The following is a 19,526-nucleotide window of genomic DNA, read 5'->3' on the forward strand; positions in this document are numbered from 1 at the left end:
CTTGGTGAGGATGCCCCTTCCCAATGCAAAACCTTTGATACGGTGGGGTTGTGGAAGAGCTTAGATCTCTCCCACAGAAAATGAATCGGGCTGCTGTTTTCTCTGAAAATAATTGCAGACTTCCAACCCCAAATATCGTCAAGCGCTGCTGCATTTATCCTTCCTTCCCTGCCAGCGGCCAGGCAGACCTCCGAGGCCAAGCTGGGTTGGCTGGAGAAGACTCCATGCTGTTCATGGTGACCAGTATCTTCTGGATGCATCCGTGCACCTTCTGCTTCCAGGCTGCATCTGGGACGCCTCTGCGCATTTAGGAGCATCACTTGTGAGCTCTGGTGCATCTGTGTAGCCCCTTCAGAGCAACCATAATCTAAAAACAGGCCTTTATGTGCCTAAATTAATGGAAAAATCCTGCCTGCCTCCTCCATCAGAGAAATGCTTATCTGTATTAGTTATTTCTTTGCTTGGAGTTGGTCTATAACATTGAAGGCTATCAGAAGTTAACGTTTCAAGTGAAATGCAAAAGTGGTAGAAAAGGACATAAACCGTTAGCGCAGAGGGGTGTTGAGTGTGGAGCTTGCAAAGTTTTCGGCTTCGTTCGTGCCGCGAGGCACTGGCTTAGCCAGGGAGGCAAAGCGGCAGTGCGGCCGCTTAAGGTCTGTAACACCCTTAGCCTGATCCGCGGGGCTGCGTGTGCTGGCTGGCAGCAGGAGCCTGGTTGGGAAAGTACTTGGTGGGGGCGGCATTGCCAATGAGCCAGTTGTCGGTTTTTGCGTGAAACCGTATCCCCCGGCATCGCCTTTGGGATTTGACTATCTCTGCCTAGAAGCGCGCGTACCTGTTGTGCTTGGCTCTGGGAGCAGCGCAGAGCTGCCAAGCTCAGCACCGCTTACCTTTATTAAAAGTGGCTTGTTTGTTCTGAGAATTTGCATTTTATGTCGTGCCCCCCCCCCAATGCTGTGGGAGAAGTTATACTGCCAACTTGCAGGTTATACTTAGCTTCGTTTTCAGCATTCTGTTGCTCTGTAATTGTGGAAAATCAGAGGGATTTTGTTTTGCTTTTCTTATGGGTCAGATTCTGCAAGGCCTGCTGGGCTGGTGCTCGGATAAGCCTGGTCCCCTCTGAGTTTCAGAGGTTTAAACCAGACCCCAAAGGCTCGGGATCGAACTAGAAACTTTTCCAAAGCATACACCCCTCCTGGGGTGCAGAAATCAGCTGCCTCTTAGTTTTCCCGAATGCGGATTTACAGCTCTTGTTGGATCCTTGGCCATTCGCAGGAGCGTCTACATGCATGCCAAGCTCTGCTCGTGTTTACGGAGGTCTACAGCGCCGGTGGGGCTTTGGTCTTCCCTGCCAAAGAAAAACGCCGCTGCAGAACTGTGCTGAGATGCCGCTGCGGTGCCCGGCTCCCCTGCGACCACCTCCCCGCAGCCGCGCTTGGATGCCGGCAGCTCCCAGGAGGGTGCAGGGTTTGCCCCGGCGTGGCTTATTTAAAGCTTTCAGAGCATTGACTCACTCTGGGGTTACGTCAGCTTCTGGGTTTCAATTCGCCTCGTGCCGAAGGGCATGGCCGACCGAAAGATAGGGTGATTTTTCCATCTCCTGATGTTTTCAAACCAAGACCGAAGGCATTTCTGGCAGGGGTGTTTTAGCCACAGACAATACCAGGCTCAGTGCAGTGGTAACCGGGTAAAAAAATTAGCTAGTGTTTACACAGGAGGTCAAAGAAGATGTTGAAACAGTTCTGGCGTGGCATCTGCTACTCCATTTCTTGGAAGTGCAAGCCCTGCAGCTCCCAGTGCGAGAGTTATTTGTCATTAGCACTGGGCGCTTCTCCCCGCTTTAAATATCGCTAATGAAAATACTCACCGTTGGTGTGGTTTTCGAAGATAAGCTTGTCATTGCATTCCTGCTCGTCCACGCAGCCACAGATGTAGATGATCCCATCCTCACTGGGCTGGTAGGTCATGATGCAACGTGAGGTGTTGTAGTTTGGGACCATGAGGTTCTCTATGGGGTGGTGGGGGTTGTGGCAGAGCGTGCTGATCCTGATGCTCTCGTTGTCTTGTCTCCTGTAAGTGCCAAAAGAATCAAGAAAGCGTTAGACTAGAGCCTCGGCATTCAGAAAGCCAGCAGCCCTGGGCCTGTCATCCCAGTGTCACCCAGATGTCATCTTAAACCTGTGCCAATCATTAGTTTTTTAAGCCATGGAGCAAATGACTTGTTTGCAGTGGCTCTGGTATAAAATTCGAATTACACATGCTTAGAAGGAACTTCGTTAAATTTGTTTATCGCTTCCAAATGATGAAATTTTTTAGCACACATCAGTAGGATCTGAGCCAAAGAATCTGATTGTTTCCAGGAGATATTTCAAGGGTTAATAACCGCCTGCTGGATCACATAATGCCAATGCTAAGGCTGCGAGCCCTGCATGGGATCTGCAGCAAGATCACTCTTATATTGACCCCAGCCATTAGGCCAGGTTAGACGTATATGAAATTCCTCCCGTAGTGTTGTTGCTGTTCCTGCGGTCCCAAGTGAAGCCTCCAGAGCAAGTGTTGCCTCTTTCTGCCTAGTGCAATCTCCCTACTGCGACGCGAGTCTTCAGCGGTAGCATCTCTGCCTCAGCAGCTGCTGAGCTCTCTGCTGCCCAAAACCCATCATCTGCTCATAGAGAGCCAGGGGATGTGTTGATAGAAATATTTGCTTGCAGAAGATGGCTTGGCCACGTGCTGTCGTTCTGCTTCTCTGGGCCGGTGTTGTCGAGGTGGAGCCGACGAGCGTGCTGTGGTTTTCTGGGCTCTCGCAGCCCGGTGGCCAAGTTCCCGGGTTAATTGCTAGGTTTCGCGTCCTGTCCTTGGATGACCACTTGCTCCTGCCTCCATAACGTGAAGGAGCAGAGCACTTGTGCAGCTAGTCGGGACTATTTCTAGAAATGTCTCGACCTTTAGAGTTGCAAAATCGTGCCATGAAGTTTATCTGACTTCTGAAAGCATAGGAACCGCGGGCTGCGTCCGTGTTTACACAACGGCTTCAGTTACTGAGCAGCTTCTGCATGAAACCTGCCTCGTTGCACACCATGAGGTCTTGGTGGAGCTAAAGTTAGATACCAAGGTGGACGAACCAGAAACCTCCTGGTGGGCTGGAATGGGACGGAGGAGCAGGGACATGGGGAGGGGGCGGCCGTGGCGTGTCGCTGTGTTTTACAGGAGGAGGAAGCTGCGGGGGCTGCGGCCACCAGCAGCTCTCCAGCGATGGGCCATGTGTGGTGCCGGCCTCGTGGGTCCCCCCCCGAGGTCGGGGCAGAGGCCCGTGGCCTCCGGGCACGGAGCAGAGGACCAAGTAGCGCAAGGAGAGTGAAAAACCACCGCAAGGCCTCATCCTGAAAAGTCACGTCCGTGACAGCGCAGCGGCTCCCAAAAGCAAGAGCTGCAGCGCTGGGTCTAAGCCCGCAGCGCCGACGTCCCGCGAGGGCTTTTCACCGCCAGCGCGCGGTAGTCTGTGTCAGGCCAGGCCCTCAGCACCGCGATAAGCTCGCGTCAGAATCGTGCTGCTGAGGTTTTTATGTTTTTTTCCCCTGCCCTTTCACCCCGCCAGGGATCTGGGAACGCTCAGCGCGCAGCGCTCTGCGCGGCCCGCGTCTGCCCCCACCGCCGGTCCCAGCTCGACGGGGCAGGACACGACCCTCGTCCCTCCCGGCGGGCGCCGGGGGCCGGGGGGGGTGGGGGGAGACCCCGCAGGGGCACGTTTTCCTCTCGGTTTTTGCTCCTGGGGAGCGAAGGGCGAGGGGGGGGGGATCCCCGCGGGCCGAGCTCGAGCGGGCCGCTCCGCCGGCGCGGGGCTCCCTCGCGGCTCGCGCCCGAGGCCGCGACGGAGCCGACGAGGGGCGCGGGGAGAGGAAGGGACCCCCCCACCACCACCACCCCCCCGGCCCACCACGCGGGGCCGCGGCTCACCAGATGGCCACGCAGATCTCGTAGGGGCTCTCGCAGTAGGAGTTGAGGTTGCAGTTGCTGTAGCAGACCCGCTCCTCGCAGGCCGGCGGCGTCGAGTCGCACCATTTGCACAGGTTGGTCTTCAGGCTGCGGCGCGCCCCAGCGCGCCAGGCTGCGGGCGAGAGGCGGGCGAAAAGGGTGAGGGCGCCGCGCGGAGCGGGGCCGCCGCGCTCCCCCAAACCCCTGCCGCCTGCTCCGGCGAGGAAACGCGCTCGGAAACGTGCCGCCCCGCGCGTGGGGCTCGCGGGTATGAGATTGTATCTATTTTTGTACCGAGGGTGAATGAACTGTTCTAGGTTTAGGAATAAATCCCAGCTAAATTTAAACTTCCTGCTGAAAGGCTGCTGTTTTGCCTTAAAAAAAAAAAAAAAAAAAAAAAAAAAAAAAAAAAGACGACTAAGTGGCTTCTATATATTTATCATTTTTAAATCTAATCTAATAAGCACACCTCAGTGCTCGTGCACGGACCTGAACCACAGCTGCTGACTCCTCGAAGGCGTCGTTAACCCCCCCCCCCGGCTTTGCCGCCGGGCGCCCTGGACGCTCCCAAGCCCGGCTAAAGCGCCGGCTCCGGCTCGTTCGGCCGCGCCGGCGACCGCAGCGATTTCCCTTCCCGTCGGCAGCCGTCGTCGGTTTGAAGGAGACGCAAAGGGCGAAAGCCCCGGCCGCGGCGGAGCGCGCGGCTTGCTCTCGCCCGGTGCCACGCCGCTCGGCCCGTGCTGCCCCCGGGGAGCCATCAGGCAGCAGGTTTTGACCCCAAACAGGGGTCTAAACGCAGCCATCCCTGTAGCAAGCCTGCTCAGCTGTAGCGGTTGGTTTCGTTGGCAAAGCTTTGCCGGGGAAACAAGTGTTTGGGGGCCAGGTGTCTGCAGAAAGCTCGCTTTTGGGTGTCCGAGCCCAGAGGCGTGACGTGCCCTGGAGCCACCTCCTTCTGAGCCCTGCAGCGTGCTGGAGGGTCCCCGACATGCTATGGGGTCCCCGACGTGCTATGGGGTCCCTGAGGTGCTATGGGGTGCCAGCGACGCGCCTGCTGGAGAGAGGGCGTTTTGGCGGGCACTGTCGTTCGGTGGCGAAGCCGGAGACCCTCCACGCTGAGGCGTGTGTTGGACGTCGGACCACGCAACGGCGAGGCCTGGTCGTCCCCCGCCACGACGTGCAGTCTCCTCCCCCTCTCTCTTGAACACCCTCGTTGGCCAAAACCTGTCAAATTCAGGCTTTTCTGGCATTAACGGTATTGCGTTCAGCAGCAGGGACGTAACTGCGGGGAAGCTTCGCGCCTGCTCCTTTCTCCTGCCGCCTTCCCTGGACCTGGGGGCCACCACGCAGGGCCTCCAGAGCTGCTGCCGCTCCCGAGATATTTCACTCCTCCGGTGTGAAGATTTCAACTTCTCCGCTTCCCAAAGCGGGGCCAGCGGTTGGCGCGGGGGGGGGGAGCACTGCACACCCCTCGCCGCTGCGGGAAGCTGCCGTAAGAGCTGCTGGAGGCCCCCGCGCGTGGAAACGCACCCTTCGGGAGCCCCGCTGCAGGAGAGGCCTCCTGACTCGCAGTGCTGGAAAATATATATATATTTTTTTTCAAATGACCCGTAAGAGGCTTAAAAGCATCTTCTAGGAACAGCACGGGTGAGGACGCTGCCAAGCATCCCACCACCAAAGGGCCCCGCTTCAAGGGGTTGCTCTGGCCCTGCTGCAGCTAATGAGGTTTCTCTCGGGGGACCCGAGCGGACCCAGCGGCCCGGCTCCCTCCAAGGGTTGGCACCCGAAACCACCGCCGTGGTTTGGGGTTCCTGCGCCGGAGCGCAGCCTCCCCGTGGCGCTATGCCAGGGCAGGACTCGTGGGCTTCAAACTTCAAAAAAAGAAAAAAGAAAATTATGTAATTTATACATACATACATACATATATATATGTATGTATGTATGTATAAATTACATAATTTTCTTTTTATATGTATGTGTGTGTATATATATATATATAAAAAATAATGTCACCATGATGCAGCTGCTTGTGCGGAGGGGGTCAACTCGGCAGTCATGCCCTGCAGCGCAAAGGAGTCGGCGCAGACTAACGGGTTAAACGCCATCCAGAAATGCGGCGGTAAGCGGACAAACTTCTTCGGAGACAAATTGCTCCGAACGGGTCCAGCCTGTGACTCTTATCTGCTCTGGAGCAAAAGGGCAGACCGGGGAATATCTATTTTTGTTTCCCCTTCTTCTTCTTCTCTGGGTAAGCTGAAAAGGAGCACGCGAAGCCCGCTGCGAGCGCCCGCGGGACTGTGTGGCCTCGAGCCGTTAGCTCCTAGGTGCGATTCCCCGGCCACATCGCTCCTCTCGGCCCTGATCGGACCCAGATGAACGGTTCCAATATTAATGCTCAGATGATTTAATAACGCTGCACGAGCTGCAGAAGTAACAACGCGCTTCCACAAAGGGGTTCCAGATGTTGCCGAGGCAAACGCTAAACATCAAAATACAAACTTCAAAAAAAAAAAAAAAAGAAAGAAAAAAGAAACAACGAATAAAAGGAAAGAGCTGGATAAGCAAAACTTGGAACAAACTATAAACTAATTAAATAGGGGGCCGAGTAGTCCAAAAATAAATTGAAGCCATAAGGAGGTGGTGGGAGCCAGTGGATAGTACGGTTGGTCAACGTCGCCGTGAAGCGGCGCTCGGAAAGGCGCTCGGAAGCCGCCGGCAGGCGGGTTCGCGGTGAGCTTGGCGTCCGGCCCACGGGAAGGCCGGTTCCCCCGCCGCCCGGAGCGGGGCCGGCTCCTCCGCTGCCCGCGGCGAGGCCGCCGCGCGACGACCGAGCCGCTTCCCGCGGCGGGGTTCCCGCGCTGCCCGCGGCGGCCGAGGAGCGGGCCCCGGCCCCGGCCCGGTCTACCCGGACCTTCTTCGAACAGGCCGGTAACTACCCCTTATTATTATTAATTATTATTTTTCCCTTTGTGAAAAATATCCCTTTCAAGTTTAGCACGGTGCCCATGCCGGTGAGCTCGCGCCCGTAATTATCGCCCATATCGCGCTCTCACTTGCGTTTAAAAACAACAACAGCTCAAGTGACTCATAGCTCCTACGGCCTCTGAGTCATTTTTTTTTTTTTATTTCTGGCTTTCCCTGCTCTGCCCTTTGCAGCGAAGCGAATTGCCTGCGCGCGCACACACATGCACCAAGTTCACGTTTGTTTTTCCCCTATAAAAACAAAACGATTTCCATACCGTTAAGGAAACAGAAATGATTCGCCGCTGCGTACCCTGGCTTTTATTTTCCATTGTATAAACTCTGCAGATGAAATAAGGACGGCTGTAAAGTAAACCTCCTTTCTAATTTTTTTTTCTTTCCCTTTCCAGGCAGCCTTTTTTTCAAAATAGCAATAGGGAGTCACTTACAGTCTTGGCCTGGGCGCCGAGCGTGTAGCCATTAACCCCTCCGTGCCCAGCTTTGCTCCCTCACCGTCTACGAGCAGCAAGGTAGAGGTGGGATGAGCCGCGGTGTCCCTGGTGCAGCCGCGGGGCAGCAACGGGTGGGGGGAACGGCCTGCATATAGGTCTTTTGCATATAGGTCCTTGCATATAGGTCCTGGCGTAAAGGTCCTTTGCATATAGGTCCCTGCATGTAGGTGTTTTGCATATAGGTCCTTGCATATAGGTCCTTGCATACAGGACCCTACATACAGTCCTTGGCATCCCGCAAAGCAGCATCTCCAGGCACCACGTGCTCCTCCAGGCCAGGAGCAGGCGAACATGGAGATACGGGGCCCTGGGGCCTCTGTTTTGCACGCCAACCCTGCTTTTTTGCACAAAGCAGCACCAGGGTTCGTGTTGGACCCACCGCTGCTTCCCACACCGGCTCCCCGCCTTCTCGCTCCCCCGGGGACCACAAGCGCCGACGTCCCAACAAAACGCCCCCTCTCCCACCGCAGGAATAATCTGCAGTAAATAATTCAATCGTCGAACCTCGCTCTTTCTGTTTACAGGACTGTTCCAATTTTACAAAGTGCCCTGAGGAAAATTTATAGGGTGAAGTAATACCTTTTACGAGAGCAAGAGATAGAGCCGGACCCGTGAGCTCGGCCACTTGCCGACTTCCACGTGGGCCTGTGCGTCGCCCTCGCGGCTGGAGCTGCACCTGAGCCCTGAGGGTATGCCTCTGCTGTGAGATATATCTTTACAAGAGGTCTGTCCAACCCATCCGTAACCTATTGCTATTGTCAAGGCTTATTAAAATGCCCAAGTGCGCCAGCTGCTTGGTGCCACGAGCTAGGACCCCGTTCCTCCTCCCCAGCTGCATGATGTGTTTGCTATTACTTCCCTTGGATCTATTTATTAAGCATTATGCAACCGGCTAAGCCATCCGTACACTACGAAATCACCGCTGATTTTACACCCGTAGAAAGCCAATGTTCTCAAGGGGCTGGAGTGAAACTCATTCCCAAATGCATAGCGATTCCTGAAGGATTTTTCCCCATCTCCACACGGGCAGCTTGTGTCCAGGCTTGAACGCAACTTGTTAAGAAGTGTTATGGAAACACAGGTTGCTGGATGCTCCAGGACCTCATAAATAAATCCTGTTTACTCTCTGCATGAAATGATTAAGGTAATAAAGTTCATTTGACTTCAGTGCTTTTAAACATCTTCATGGATTGCTGGTACTCCCTGAAACGTGTTATGCTGATGGTTCTCTTTCAGTTGGACAATTCTATTAAATATAAAAATTACCGGACAAACAAAGTCTGACATTAAAGTTTTAAAAAATGAACAAAGCCTGGAGGTCCCAAAGTTCATTAAGACCTGACCCAACACCATGGGAGAACTGCCTTCATGCGCTACAAAGGATTGCAAAGGATTATCAACACAGTTTTGCACTGCATCTTTGAAACATTCAGAAACAGCTGAAACTATTTCGTGTGTTTTGGGTCTGTTTTGTCAATGTACTTAAACACCAGTAGAGTTAAGGGCTGGGAGGACACCCTGTTGTGTGGTGTTAACACTTCCCTCTGGTTCCCCAAGGCACCTAAGCACCTGCTTCACTTAATATACTTGCTTTTGGTCAAGAGTAAGTCCAAGTCAAGTGCCAAATTAGGCCTTTCTGAGCCCACAGATCATGTAACAGTGTCAGCATTTGCAATTTTGACATGCATGTGGTGACCTGAGACTGCGATCTCCAGGGCCCTGGATGGGTCAGGACAAAAGGGGCCAAAAGGCTGTTGGTCATGGGCAAATTCACAGCTCCGCACGGGTGTTGCAACTGCTTCTCAGCTTGTATGGACCTGCTGTGCCAGCAAAGCTGCCCTAAAACCAGCAGGGTTTGGTGACAGTTCTGGGGGCATGCTTGAGCCCTCGGAAGTCAGCAGAAATACGGTCCACAGGAGCATTTGAAGCCTCAGGGCTCTGTTGGCCCTAGTGCAGAGGTCGCTTAAGTCACACAGGATCGTAACTTAGTCTTGTTCTTTCTACCTGTAAGTGCAAGGCATACACTGGCTTTTACAGCTTGCTATTGCTATTGCTATTGCTATTGCTATTACTATTGTTGTTGTTGTTGTTTCTCTGAAGCTACCAACAGTTGTGTCTTATCTAGTTTATTTAATTGCAGCTTTTGCCCCTTATTTGCACCTCATTTGCAGGAAGACCCACTACAGGTGAGACCATAAACCTAACAGTGAAAGGAAGTGAGCTGCAGGTTGGTTGTAGATATTGCTCTGGCTTGACTACTTCAGTACAAGTAATGGTACTGCATAGAGATTTTTTTTAAAAAAAATATTGTTATTGTTATCATATTATGCTGTGGAATTTAGTTTTGTGTAAACTTTTCAGGCTCTGCAGGAATCCTGGACCCTTGTGAGTAGATGGAAGCAAAATTTAAAGATATCATCCAAGCAGGTAAACATGTCAGAAACATTATCTGGGTCACATTTGGGCAACTGGGTTCACTCTGTTGTAAGTAGAAGGGGTTTACTGATGATTTAGATGAACTTCCTGAGGAGCGCTTGAAATTTCTGGCGCCCGTTCCAGTTACCATCTGGTAGAGGGGCTGTGATGAGCCAACGCAGAGACGTTAGGCTGGAGCTGCTCTTAATAACTTTTGCGGAGTTTTGTGACTGGTGAGGCTGTGGGGCTTCTGCCTCTGTAGTATTTTGGTTACCTGAGGCAAGCAGGGCTTGCAAGAGATAGTGTGCTTCTGCCCTAGGGCTTGTCGCGCTGTTAATTCTCCATCCATGTGCTGTCATCGAGTTGTTCCAGCACTGCCTGTTCTTTTCAGCTGCTAAAATTATTACGTATAGTCAAGCTCTGCCCTTGTTTAGACCGGATCTGACAATAATTAAGCAATTAGTGCTGTCAGAGTGAACTTGAACTTGTGGGCAGCCTGGACGCGGGTACTACGCCTTTCTCCCTTTTCCTAAAGCACGAGGTAGATATGCTGGCGTGTTCTTCTCTTTCATTTTCTTGATCTCTTTTTAAAACTCTATTTTAAGAAGCTTGAGAATGTGCCATAATCTACATAAAGGCATTGTATGTTGGGGGGTTCAATTTGGTCTGAATATTTCTCCAATTTGCTAAAACAAAGGGACCTATTGCAGCCTGCCAGGGGGATACAATGCTGTCTGAAAGCAGACCGTAAGGATTTTGCAGGAATGGGACCACTGCTCTGCAAGAGTCCTGCTGGTGGGGCCTGAGCTACTTGTTCTCTGCTCGTGGGAGCTTGCGTGGTCGTGAGATGCCCTGCAAGAGTCCTGCCTCGCACGAGGACGGCAGCGTTCGCGTGGGGCAGGCTTGCAGCGCGGCTCGAGGGAGCCACGGTGGCCGTAGGGCTGAGCCAAGCTGCTCCTTCAGCATGGAGGGACGGGCAAACTGAGACAAATCGATCCTTAGCTTGTTATCTTGCCCTCTGAGATCTCCTGATTTTGCAGTGCCTTTTTTTTAAACCCAGCTTCCTGCCCTGGGATGCTGCCTGTAACATGCTGCAATCTGAATGCCACCGAGTAACCAACAGCTTCCTTCCAAGCTGCAGCCCGTTGTGGGCAACGGGAAAAGCTTGTGCTGCACGTGCTTGTGCTATTTTGCAAAGAGCAAACGTGCAAAACTGGAGTCGATGCGTGCTGGGGTGAGCGCGCCCCAAAGCCAACGCTCTGTGCAGCTGGTGGGAACGCCTGGGACTGCGCTCTGCCACCGTCCCAGGGCGCCTTTTGACATACTAAAGACATGGCAGGAACTGAGCTCCCAGGGGATCCCCGGTCTTGTTTCTGTGGCTGTTTGTCCCCTCGGTCTATTTGAAGAACGATGATTAATTCAACTGCTCATCACTTATGGCTCTGTGCGTCACTCCCTACTGTAAGAAGGGCCTTGTTCCCAATCGTGGACTGGTTGGGGCTAATCTGGGGATAGATCTACCATGGGAAAAATGTTTTATGTGGAAAGACAGCAGCTGATCTTGTTTCTTCCACCTGACTGTTCAGATTCTCCCAGGCAGAAAGTTATCGAGCAACACTGGACAGATCTCTCTTGCCATGTCTCAGCTGCATCAGTTGGTGATCAGCTCTGTTACATGCTTGTCAGAGGGTAAGCAGCAACTCATTCTGTGCAGGGGCCAAAAAGGCACAGGTACACATTATTCAATGAGCCAAGGAGTATTTTTAAAGAAAAATCTATACCGCTCTTAGTCGTAACGACCATGGGAGCACCTGTAGTCACGTCACACCAGAGGCCCTTTGTGGAAGTAGGTCTGAGCTCCTGACTTGGTAAAGTTGGGTGACTGCCCAGATGCACGTAGAGGTGCACGGCTCTTGACGGAATTGGTGCCTGTGTGCTGGTCTGACACATGAGGATACGTCAAGCTGGGAAAGGAGGAAACCAGCCCTAGGTATCCTGAGACAGATGCAGTATGAAATAGCACTGGCAGTACGATCTTCCCAACGGGGTGTATGCTGCTTGCACTGGGGCAATACAAAGCTCAGTCATGCCATCTCCTTTGGGAATGGCCAAAGTGAGACAAGATCAGGATAAAAATCTGTCTTCCATCGTTGCCCTTAGGAGAGGGAAAAGGAAAAGAAGGGAAAAAAACTCTAGTAGGGCAGAGACTTCAGTGAGTGTTTTCAGGCCTCCCAGAATCAGAAACCTAGGAAAAGGCTATTGATCCCAGAGGGAGCATCTTCACAGGGCTGCTGGGGGGGAAACTCAAAAGTTTAGGAGATGCTCACGTACTAGGGAAGGGAGCTGCCTTACTAGTGATCAGAGGAAGCAACTAGGTCAGTTGGTGTCACCTGGAGTTTGGGACTGGGTCAGAGCTAATGCCATGGAGCCAGGAAAATGTCGCTGCGTGCAGCGTGGTGAGTGTTGCTGCAGGCCCAAGGAAAGCATGTCCAGTGCAGTGCTGCTTCAACCATTTTGTGAGTCCCATCAGACCAGAGCACAGGACTCTGCAAAGTGACACACAGCAGCTGCCACCGCTGGAGCTGCGAATCAGCTCCTCAGTACTGCTCGTTTCTGCAAATAGCCACAAATTGCACACTACAAATGCTGAAAGTTTTTTTTTTTTTTTCTTTTTTAAATCCTGAATCCAGCTGTAAATAATCCTTTTTTGACAAAGGTAATACCACTTCAGTTAAGATATTTTTTTTTAAGAACTGCTGGAGTCCATGTGGGCAATATCCCTCAGTTCATTGCAAGCTGGCAGATTGCAATGTACAGCTGGAGACATTAACTGCCCCAAAGACGAGGCACGTTTGCTCTAGTGTAAATCAGCTGTCGTCTGTCAGGCATGTTCCTGGCTTATCAATGGGAAGCAAAACATTGCAGTGTACAGCTCCATGAAAGGGTATGTCCTGAACCAGCATAACTGGAGGGAGTGTGGGCTGCAGAAGGGGATTACAAGATAAGCAGGCTCTCCCACATCTCCGAAAATGCTGACAGCTACCAGCAGCTGGCAGGAAAAATTCAGCCCTACATGGACTGCAATAAAAAGAGAAACCAAAGGAAGAGCAAGAAATACGGCACTGATGGTCCTCACGGATCCTTTCTGGAAGCAGGACCACAGCTGTCTTCCCTGAATTCAAGGATGAGCATCTGAGCTGGGCCAAGAGAGCTCAGAGCTGCCCCTCTGCTTCCCCGAGTGTCTCTGAAGGTCCCTAAGGAAGTGTTATCCCCCAGCTGGGGTCTGACACCGCGATAACATAGTGCTAATCTGCAACTCTGATAAGCCGGCCAGCCATCAGTGGCTTTATCGCCCTCGTAAATGGAGGCCTCTTCCAGGATTTCACTTGGCACGCGGTGCTAAGCATTAGCTCTGAACAGAGCAAAGTGTGTGGGAGCTGCTCATTTTGTCTCATTGGTGGGACTGCTTTTTAAAAAAAATCTTTTTAAATAAGATCAGATGTTGCACTTCCCCAAAACCATGACAATCCATGGGAGAGTTCATCAGTTTATGGCAAGCTACAACACCGCAGCCCTCAACAGAAAGCAAACGTTATTGCAGAGGGTTATGGCTGTGAGGAGAGGAAGACGTGTCCTGAGGAAATAAACTAGATGGAGCAAAACAAGCAACAATATAAAGCTGTAGGGAATAGGCAACAGAGTTGAATACTTCCTTAGAATAAAAGCCCCCGTCATCTTCTTCTAAGGCCAATGACTGCTTTCTTCGTACTTGGAGAGTATGCTGGATACATCTGTTAAGGTCTCCACCTTTAGCAGAACTAACAAATGTCACAAATGCAGCTGGATGAATACTTTTACTACTATCTTTTCACAAAAGTATCTTTGTGATCATTTTCAAATATTGGTAACAGCAGTAGCAGGAAAAATCAGCTTTGATTTATTTTATTTTTTTTAAGACGCTTTTTAATTTTCAGTTCTATGGCATTATTTTTAGAAAGGTCTTTGCCCTCAAAACTCACCCCTGAGGTACAGAATTGACCGGCTCTAGTGGCGACCAACCTGCCTCAAACCTGATCAAAGTTTTAAGATGTAAAGAGAGAGGAAATGCCTGCTTTTGCGCATTTGACGTAGCTGTACACCACTGGCTTTCTTAGCCTGGAAGTCGGTCTAACTTACGCCAAACGGCTGAAATCGTATCAGGTTTGGGGAAAGACAAAGGCGAACCCAGAGCTGCCCATCGCCTTCCCTGGGTGCTCTGATAGGTGCAGCACAGCAGGGGTCTCTGGGCTTGTGCTGCCAAGATTTTTTTTCTTGCCCTTTTCCCCCTCTGTCTTGAGGGCTATAAATTTATTCCTTGGCATTTTGGCTTTTAAAACAAAGGCGAAGCAAAGCGTGGTGCTTCTCAAGGAGGACAGCCACGAGCAGCCCTGCTGCCTGGCTTTACGGGGCCCACATACGAGCACCAAGCGGCTTGGGAGAGGAGGTCTTGGCTTTGCTGCTCTGGCTGAGCCTCACGCCCTGAGGTCCCCTTGCTGCAAAAGGATATATCTGCCTGTGAAACGGGGTGACACTGCCTTTTCTCCTTCTTGTCAGCTCAGCTTTGACCTGGGAGTTCCCACCCTTGAATTGCGCCTGCGCCATGGCGCAGTCCCAGTTAGCTCCTTGGCCCTTGGGGTTTTGGTGGTAGCACGGCCCCTGGTTTGAGCTCTGCTGACCTTCGGAATAAGAGGCCAAAGTCTTGAACGAGCTGCCTGAGGAGCCTGGGATAGGTCAGGGATTTCTCGAGCAGATCAAAAGCCAGAGATGTTTTGCTGACAGCCCTGGAGCTCCCTGTTGTGATTTATGAATTATATATGCGCTATATGTTTAGCCAAAGAGGCTCACTGGGGGAAGAGGGGCTGGTTTGTATAAGCAGGAAGGAGCACGTGGCTTCAGATAGCCACTGTCCGCCAAAAGATGGCCCCGTGAGAGGCACCGAGTGGTGGGACAGCAGCCGTCGGCAGACAGGCTACAGTTTCCCAAGGACGAGTGGCCATGTGGCTGGTGCTCCCATCCAGCGCTGGGCAGAGGCTGTGTTGGAGAACCAGGAACGAAATGGGATGGGTTCACGTGAGGATAATGTCAACTCCTTTGGTGCCTCCTCCCTCCCTGGAAAGCAGATTCATGGACAAAGCGGCAGTATTTTTTTTAAAATACCCATCTATAAGGTGTGTGCCTTCCCAGGCACTGCTCTGGGCATGCAGATGGGAGGTATCGCTCCAAAATTTGAGTGTACGTTCTTCTACAGTCTCTGGGCAGGCTCCCTAGCATATCCCACGGGGTACAACCTTCTCCTGATGAGCACCATATACCCTGCTGGATTTTGCGTTTCATGTCCTCTTCTGGAGCTGGGATGCCCAAGGGTGTCCTGCTGGGCTCCTTGGGTGCTTCAGGCCCCAGAGTTGTCATCACACCAGTGACACTGTGCTTGTGTTTCTGCGGTTGTCCTAACATCTGTGAGATGTGGGGAGCTTTTTCCTCCTCGCCTATGAGATTAGATGTGGCTCACTCCCATGCTTGTATGGCCAGCCCTGAGCCCTATTTTTGATTGGCAGAAACATGCGGGAGGTTTTTGAGATTCCAACTCAGCACAAGGGAGACAAATTCTTAGTTACAAACTTGAAGGCCAGAGTGTTTCTGTATGTACAACACAGTAATCCCTATAGCAGGCCCCTGACTTCTGAATGGGCCACAGGACTCTCGGTAGATAGTCTTGCAGTCACTGAAGGATTTCAGCAACAAAAATATCACTGTGTCCTGAGTTTGCTGGAACAACTTTACTGTGTCGTGTTCTGATATGCAAATGCCTGGTTTCAGCGTGCAGCATGCAAATCTTGCTTTGCCTTTGTCTGATAGAACAGGAAGCCCTCTGCCCGAAAACTCCTCCGGGAGCTCTTCATAAATGATACCTGGGTCCCCTCCCACGTCTCTCTTGGATAAACTAAGGACACTGAAAGTCTCTAGGCTCCCCCAGAACCTCTCCAGCATGAGCACCAGTGCAATGCTGCATTCCAGCAGCGGCTCCTGGGCTAGGACACGGCGGGGAAGTTGCCTGTCTTCCCTGTTCTTCTGAGAAAGAAATGTAGAAATGCTGCCCTCTGACAGCCACTGCCATGGGGGAGAATTTAAGGCTGATGGTTACTTCAAAGCAACACCAGTATGCCTTTCGAGAGCTGACCAGGGAGAAATATGGAATTATGGAAATCCAGTAGCTGTGTGTGTGTGTGTGTGTGTGGTTTTAAGCTCACAGTCTTTCCATCACAGATGGATGAAAATGGTCAGATATGCTGTTTGATGACCTTGGCAGTGATTACAGGGGTAGAGACAGGCCATATGGAGCCTAAATTCAGGTCTCACCTGCCCTGGTGCAAACTGTCAGGGAGAACAACCAAGTCCCTGAAGATGGTCAGCTGGTGCTGACATAGTTATTCTGGGAGAACGGGGATAAAATCAAGGCCATTTCCCTTATGATAATACTTAAATTTCTACGCTAAGAGGAGCGACTTTGCTGCTGTCACCAAACTGCTGCTGTTGCTCTTTAAAGCCAGGCTGGATGAGTGGTGGAATTTGTTGTTTTCAGTATAATTGAATGCATATTTTCTGTCATTTCAGGGAACTTGCTGTTCCTTCTCATTTAATGTCAGTGCAAAGCAGGCGTGCTGGGTACTTGCAATGTCTGCGGAGTGCTGCCGGGTCGGTCTCTAACGCCACGCGTGGGGGAGCTGGATGTAGCCCATGTAAATGTGTCACCGGGGAGCTGGATTAGTGAGAGAGAGCCTGCTCTGCACTTTATTTTTCCCCCTTTTCCTCATACCGAGACAAATTTTGTCACCATATCGCTCACGTAACCTTTCAGATGAACTTAGTAATCATGATATGTTTTGGTTTGGCTTCTTCCAGATTAAAACCCTGCCTTTTAGGAAAAGGAAACCATAAGTTAAATAACTCCAAAATTAGGTATTTCTGAAGGATAATTAGTGGTCGTCTTTCTTACCAAAAAATGGCCCAAGCCTGTGCTTTAAATAATGGCTTGTAGTATTTCCTTCAGTTTTGCTTCAAATGTGATTAATTTAGCAGGGTAATGTTGCCAGTATAGCATCCTACATTTCAACCATTCTTCATGGTTTTATCTATGATAGTGAATACTACATTTTTCTGCAACTTTTTTTTTCTTTTTTTTTTCCAAAAATCAGCCTGACTTTATGTTCTGAATCCTCTCATCTGGGGCTCTCTGCTTCAGCGGTTGCACTAAGAGTTGTATTTGCGTTCGCACAAATTGCTGACTGATCAACTACTTTCATTTCCTACTTCTGTAGATAGGGGGACCTATGTAAAGCAAATGTAGATGAAGATCCCTGTCTCTGGTTACTTCTTTTGGGTGCAAAAATCCTGGATGAATCCTAATACTTCCTTGCTTTGGGCAAAAAAAGCAATTTCAGTTGCATTGAAATTTCTGTGTTGAGAGGAACGGGTCTGTGTTTGCAAAAGATTTCACTGTAAAAAGTCCCACTGTCCATGCAAATAGATAAATATATTCTATATAGGGATATATGTGTGTATACACATACGTAGGTACTGTATATACAGACAGAGGCGCACACATATTTAGGAGATATGTATATAACACTCACTTATATACAGATCTATCTGCTGTTATGAAACAATCATCAAGATATAAATGAGAGAATTTAAACTGTGGATGGGCACGTTTTCAAGTGCTGCTGGAGGATTTTATCTACAGTATTGAAGAAGTGCTATCAAAACCTAAACAGAGCACTTATTGCAAAGAAATCTTTACGTAAGTGCTGGAAAGGGCTGCTGAATAACCAGATGTTGTTGCAAAGAGCTCTCCTCCCCCTCTCCCTGCTTCTTTCCTTCTTTAATAGTTTGATTAATTCAGCACATAAACTGGGGCTGATAAAAGCTCGGAGCTGCAAACTTCACCACATCTGGACACCACTGAAGCCAGCTCGTTCAGTGGTGAACTTCAGCCACTTTTAATCCCCCCACCCAATAAAATAAAAACTTGCAATAAGTAATGCTGACTTATATAAATACATACATATATATACACTTTTTTTTTTGGTAAACGCTGACATCTGCAAGTGCGCAGCCACCTCCACCCGGTCCAGCGCTCGCCCTTTGCTGGGGGTGAAACACGCAGCCGGAGCAGCGCCGCGGCTAGCGGTCGCCCCCAGATGCTCTGCTATTTCAAACCCTCCGGCTAATCGCTATCGGGGGAGAAATCAAAGATTAGCTTATTTTGCCGGCGGCAGGAAAAATCAGTGCCCCCCCCCCCCCACACACACACACCCCTTCCCCTCCGAGTCCGTTGCCTAAGGCGAAGCGTTTCCCCACTCACCCGAGGACAGCAGGAGCAGGGAAAGCAGAGCGGCTCTCTGCCCGGATCCCATCCTCCGGCTCGCGCGGGCGCCCGGCTTCACGGCCGCGGGCGCTGCATGTCCCCCCAGCGCGGGCGGCCCTCGAGCCCCGAGCGGCGGCTTCGGCTTCGCCCCGGCAGCTCCCAGCCCGGCTGCGCGTGGGGTCCGCCCAGGAACTGCAGCTTATGCACAAACTCTCTCCTCCCGAAATATATACAAATATGGGAGGGGGGGAGCCGGGGGAAGAGCCCTGGCTCCGAGGAGCGTGTTTGATTTTTTTTTTTTTTTTTTTTTTTTTTTTTTACTTTTTTTTGCTTTTCTTTCTTCCTGATGACAACGCTGAGCAGCTCCCAGCTCCGAACGGCCCAAGGATCTTTGGAGGGGACCTGACATCTGCTGCAGGCGGCTAATCAAAAACTCATGGGCGCTGCCGCCTGCCTCTTTCGTCCGAATAAAGCATAGGCGGTTGTGCTTCGATATGCTGGGCTGCTGTTAATTCACTAATTTTCCCTCCCCTTTTTAGAAATTAACTCTATTTTTTAAGTACATTTCAACGGGCTGTGTTTTTAATAGGCACAACTGGAAAATTTAGGGCCTTTTGAGAAAGACCGCATCAGTATGAGCTTAGCCTAAGGTAGGCGCTTTCATCCCATCAAATCAGCAAGATTTAGATGTATGCGTGTATGTTTTCCTGAATCGGGGCCTAAAATAATAATGCTGAGCATTGAAATAGCTGCTTTCTCCCCAAGATCTCAAACTGCTTTACAAAAACTCGCAAGAAATATTATCCCCACTTACAAAGGGGAAACTGTGAAACATAGCAGAAATGTAACTTGCCTTGGTTGTTTGCGCTATCCATCAGTGGCAAAAGTAGGAGTAAAATCCTCAAACTCTTGCCCTATGATCTATCCCAATCCTTTAGAATGTGTTAAAATAATGATCAATACAATTGAGTGTGGCAGAAAAAGAAACGATGTTACTAAGTTTTTTTGCAGCCAAAAGCCCGTCTTAGGGTGAAGTTAATTTTTTTTTAATAGTTACTGATAAATGCATCTACCACTTTTTCGATGTATGCATAGCATACACGATGTAGCATACAGCGACATATAAGTCGGTGAGTCTCCAGTCTCCATTTTATAATTCATTTTATAGTTCATCAGTCAGTGCATGGTGCATTTATATATATGTGTGTGTGTGCAGAATCAGTGAGTGTTTTGCTCAGCTGGACTTGAGGGGCCAGGTTCTTTGT

The 19,526-nt window shown here is 50.7% G+C and overlaps 1 protein-coding gene across 1 annotated transcript in view; it reads right to left on the bottom strand.

Annotated features, from left to right (window-relative positions):
- The window catches only part of LOC134141758 (TGF-beta receptor type-2-like), a 28,191-nt gene extending 9,757 nt beyond the window's left edge, over positions 1 to 18,434 (bottom strand). Inside the window, exons 1-3 of the mRNA XM_062578133.1 lie at positions 18,259 to 18,434; positions 3,955 to 4,105; positions 1,868 to 2,070 (exon numbers count right to left, since the gene is read on the bottom strand). Coding sequence (XP_062434117.1) covers positions 1,868 to 2,070; positions 3,955 to 4,105; positions 18,259 to 18,310 — 406 coding nt within the window. The 5' untranslated portion in view covers positions 18,311 to 18,434. The remainder of the gene's footprint in view (positions 1 to 1,867; positions 2,071 to 3,954; positions 4,106 to 18,258) is intronic.
- Between the last annotated feature and the right edge of the window lie 1,092 nt (positions 18,435 to 19,526).

The sequence above is a fragment of the Rhea pennata genome, chromosome 6 (assembly GCF_028389875.1).
Source record: "Rhea pennata isolate bPtePen1 chromosome 6, bPtePen1.pri, whole genome shotgun sequence".
In the NCBI taxonomy this organism is placed as follows: Eukaryota; Metazoa; Chordata; class Aves; order Rheiformes; family Rheidae; genus Rhea; species Rhea pennata.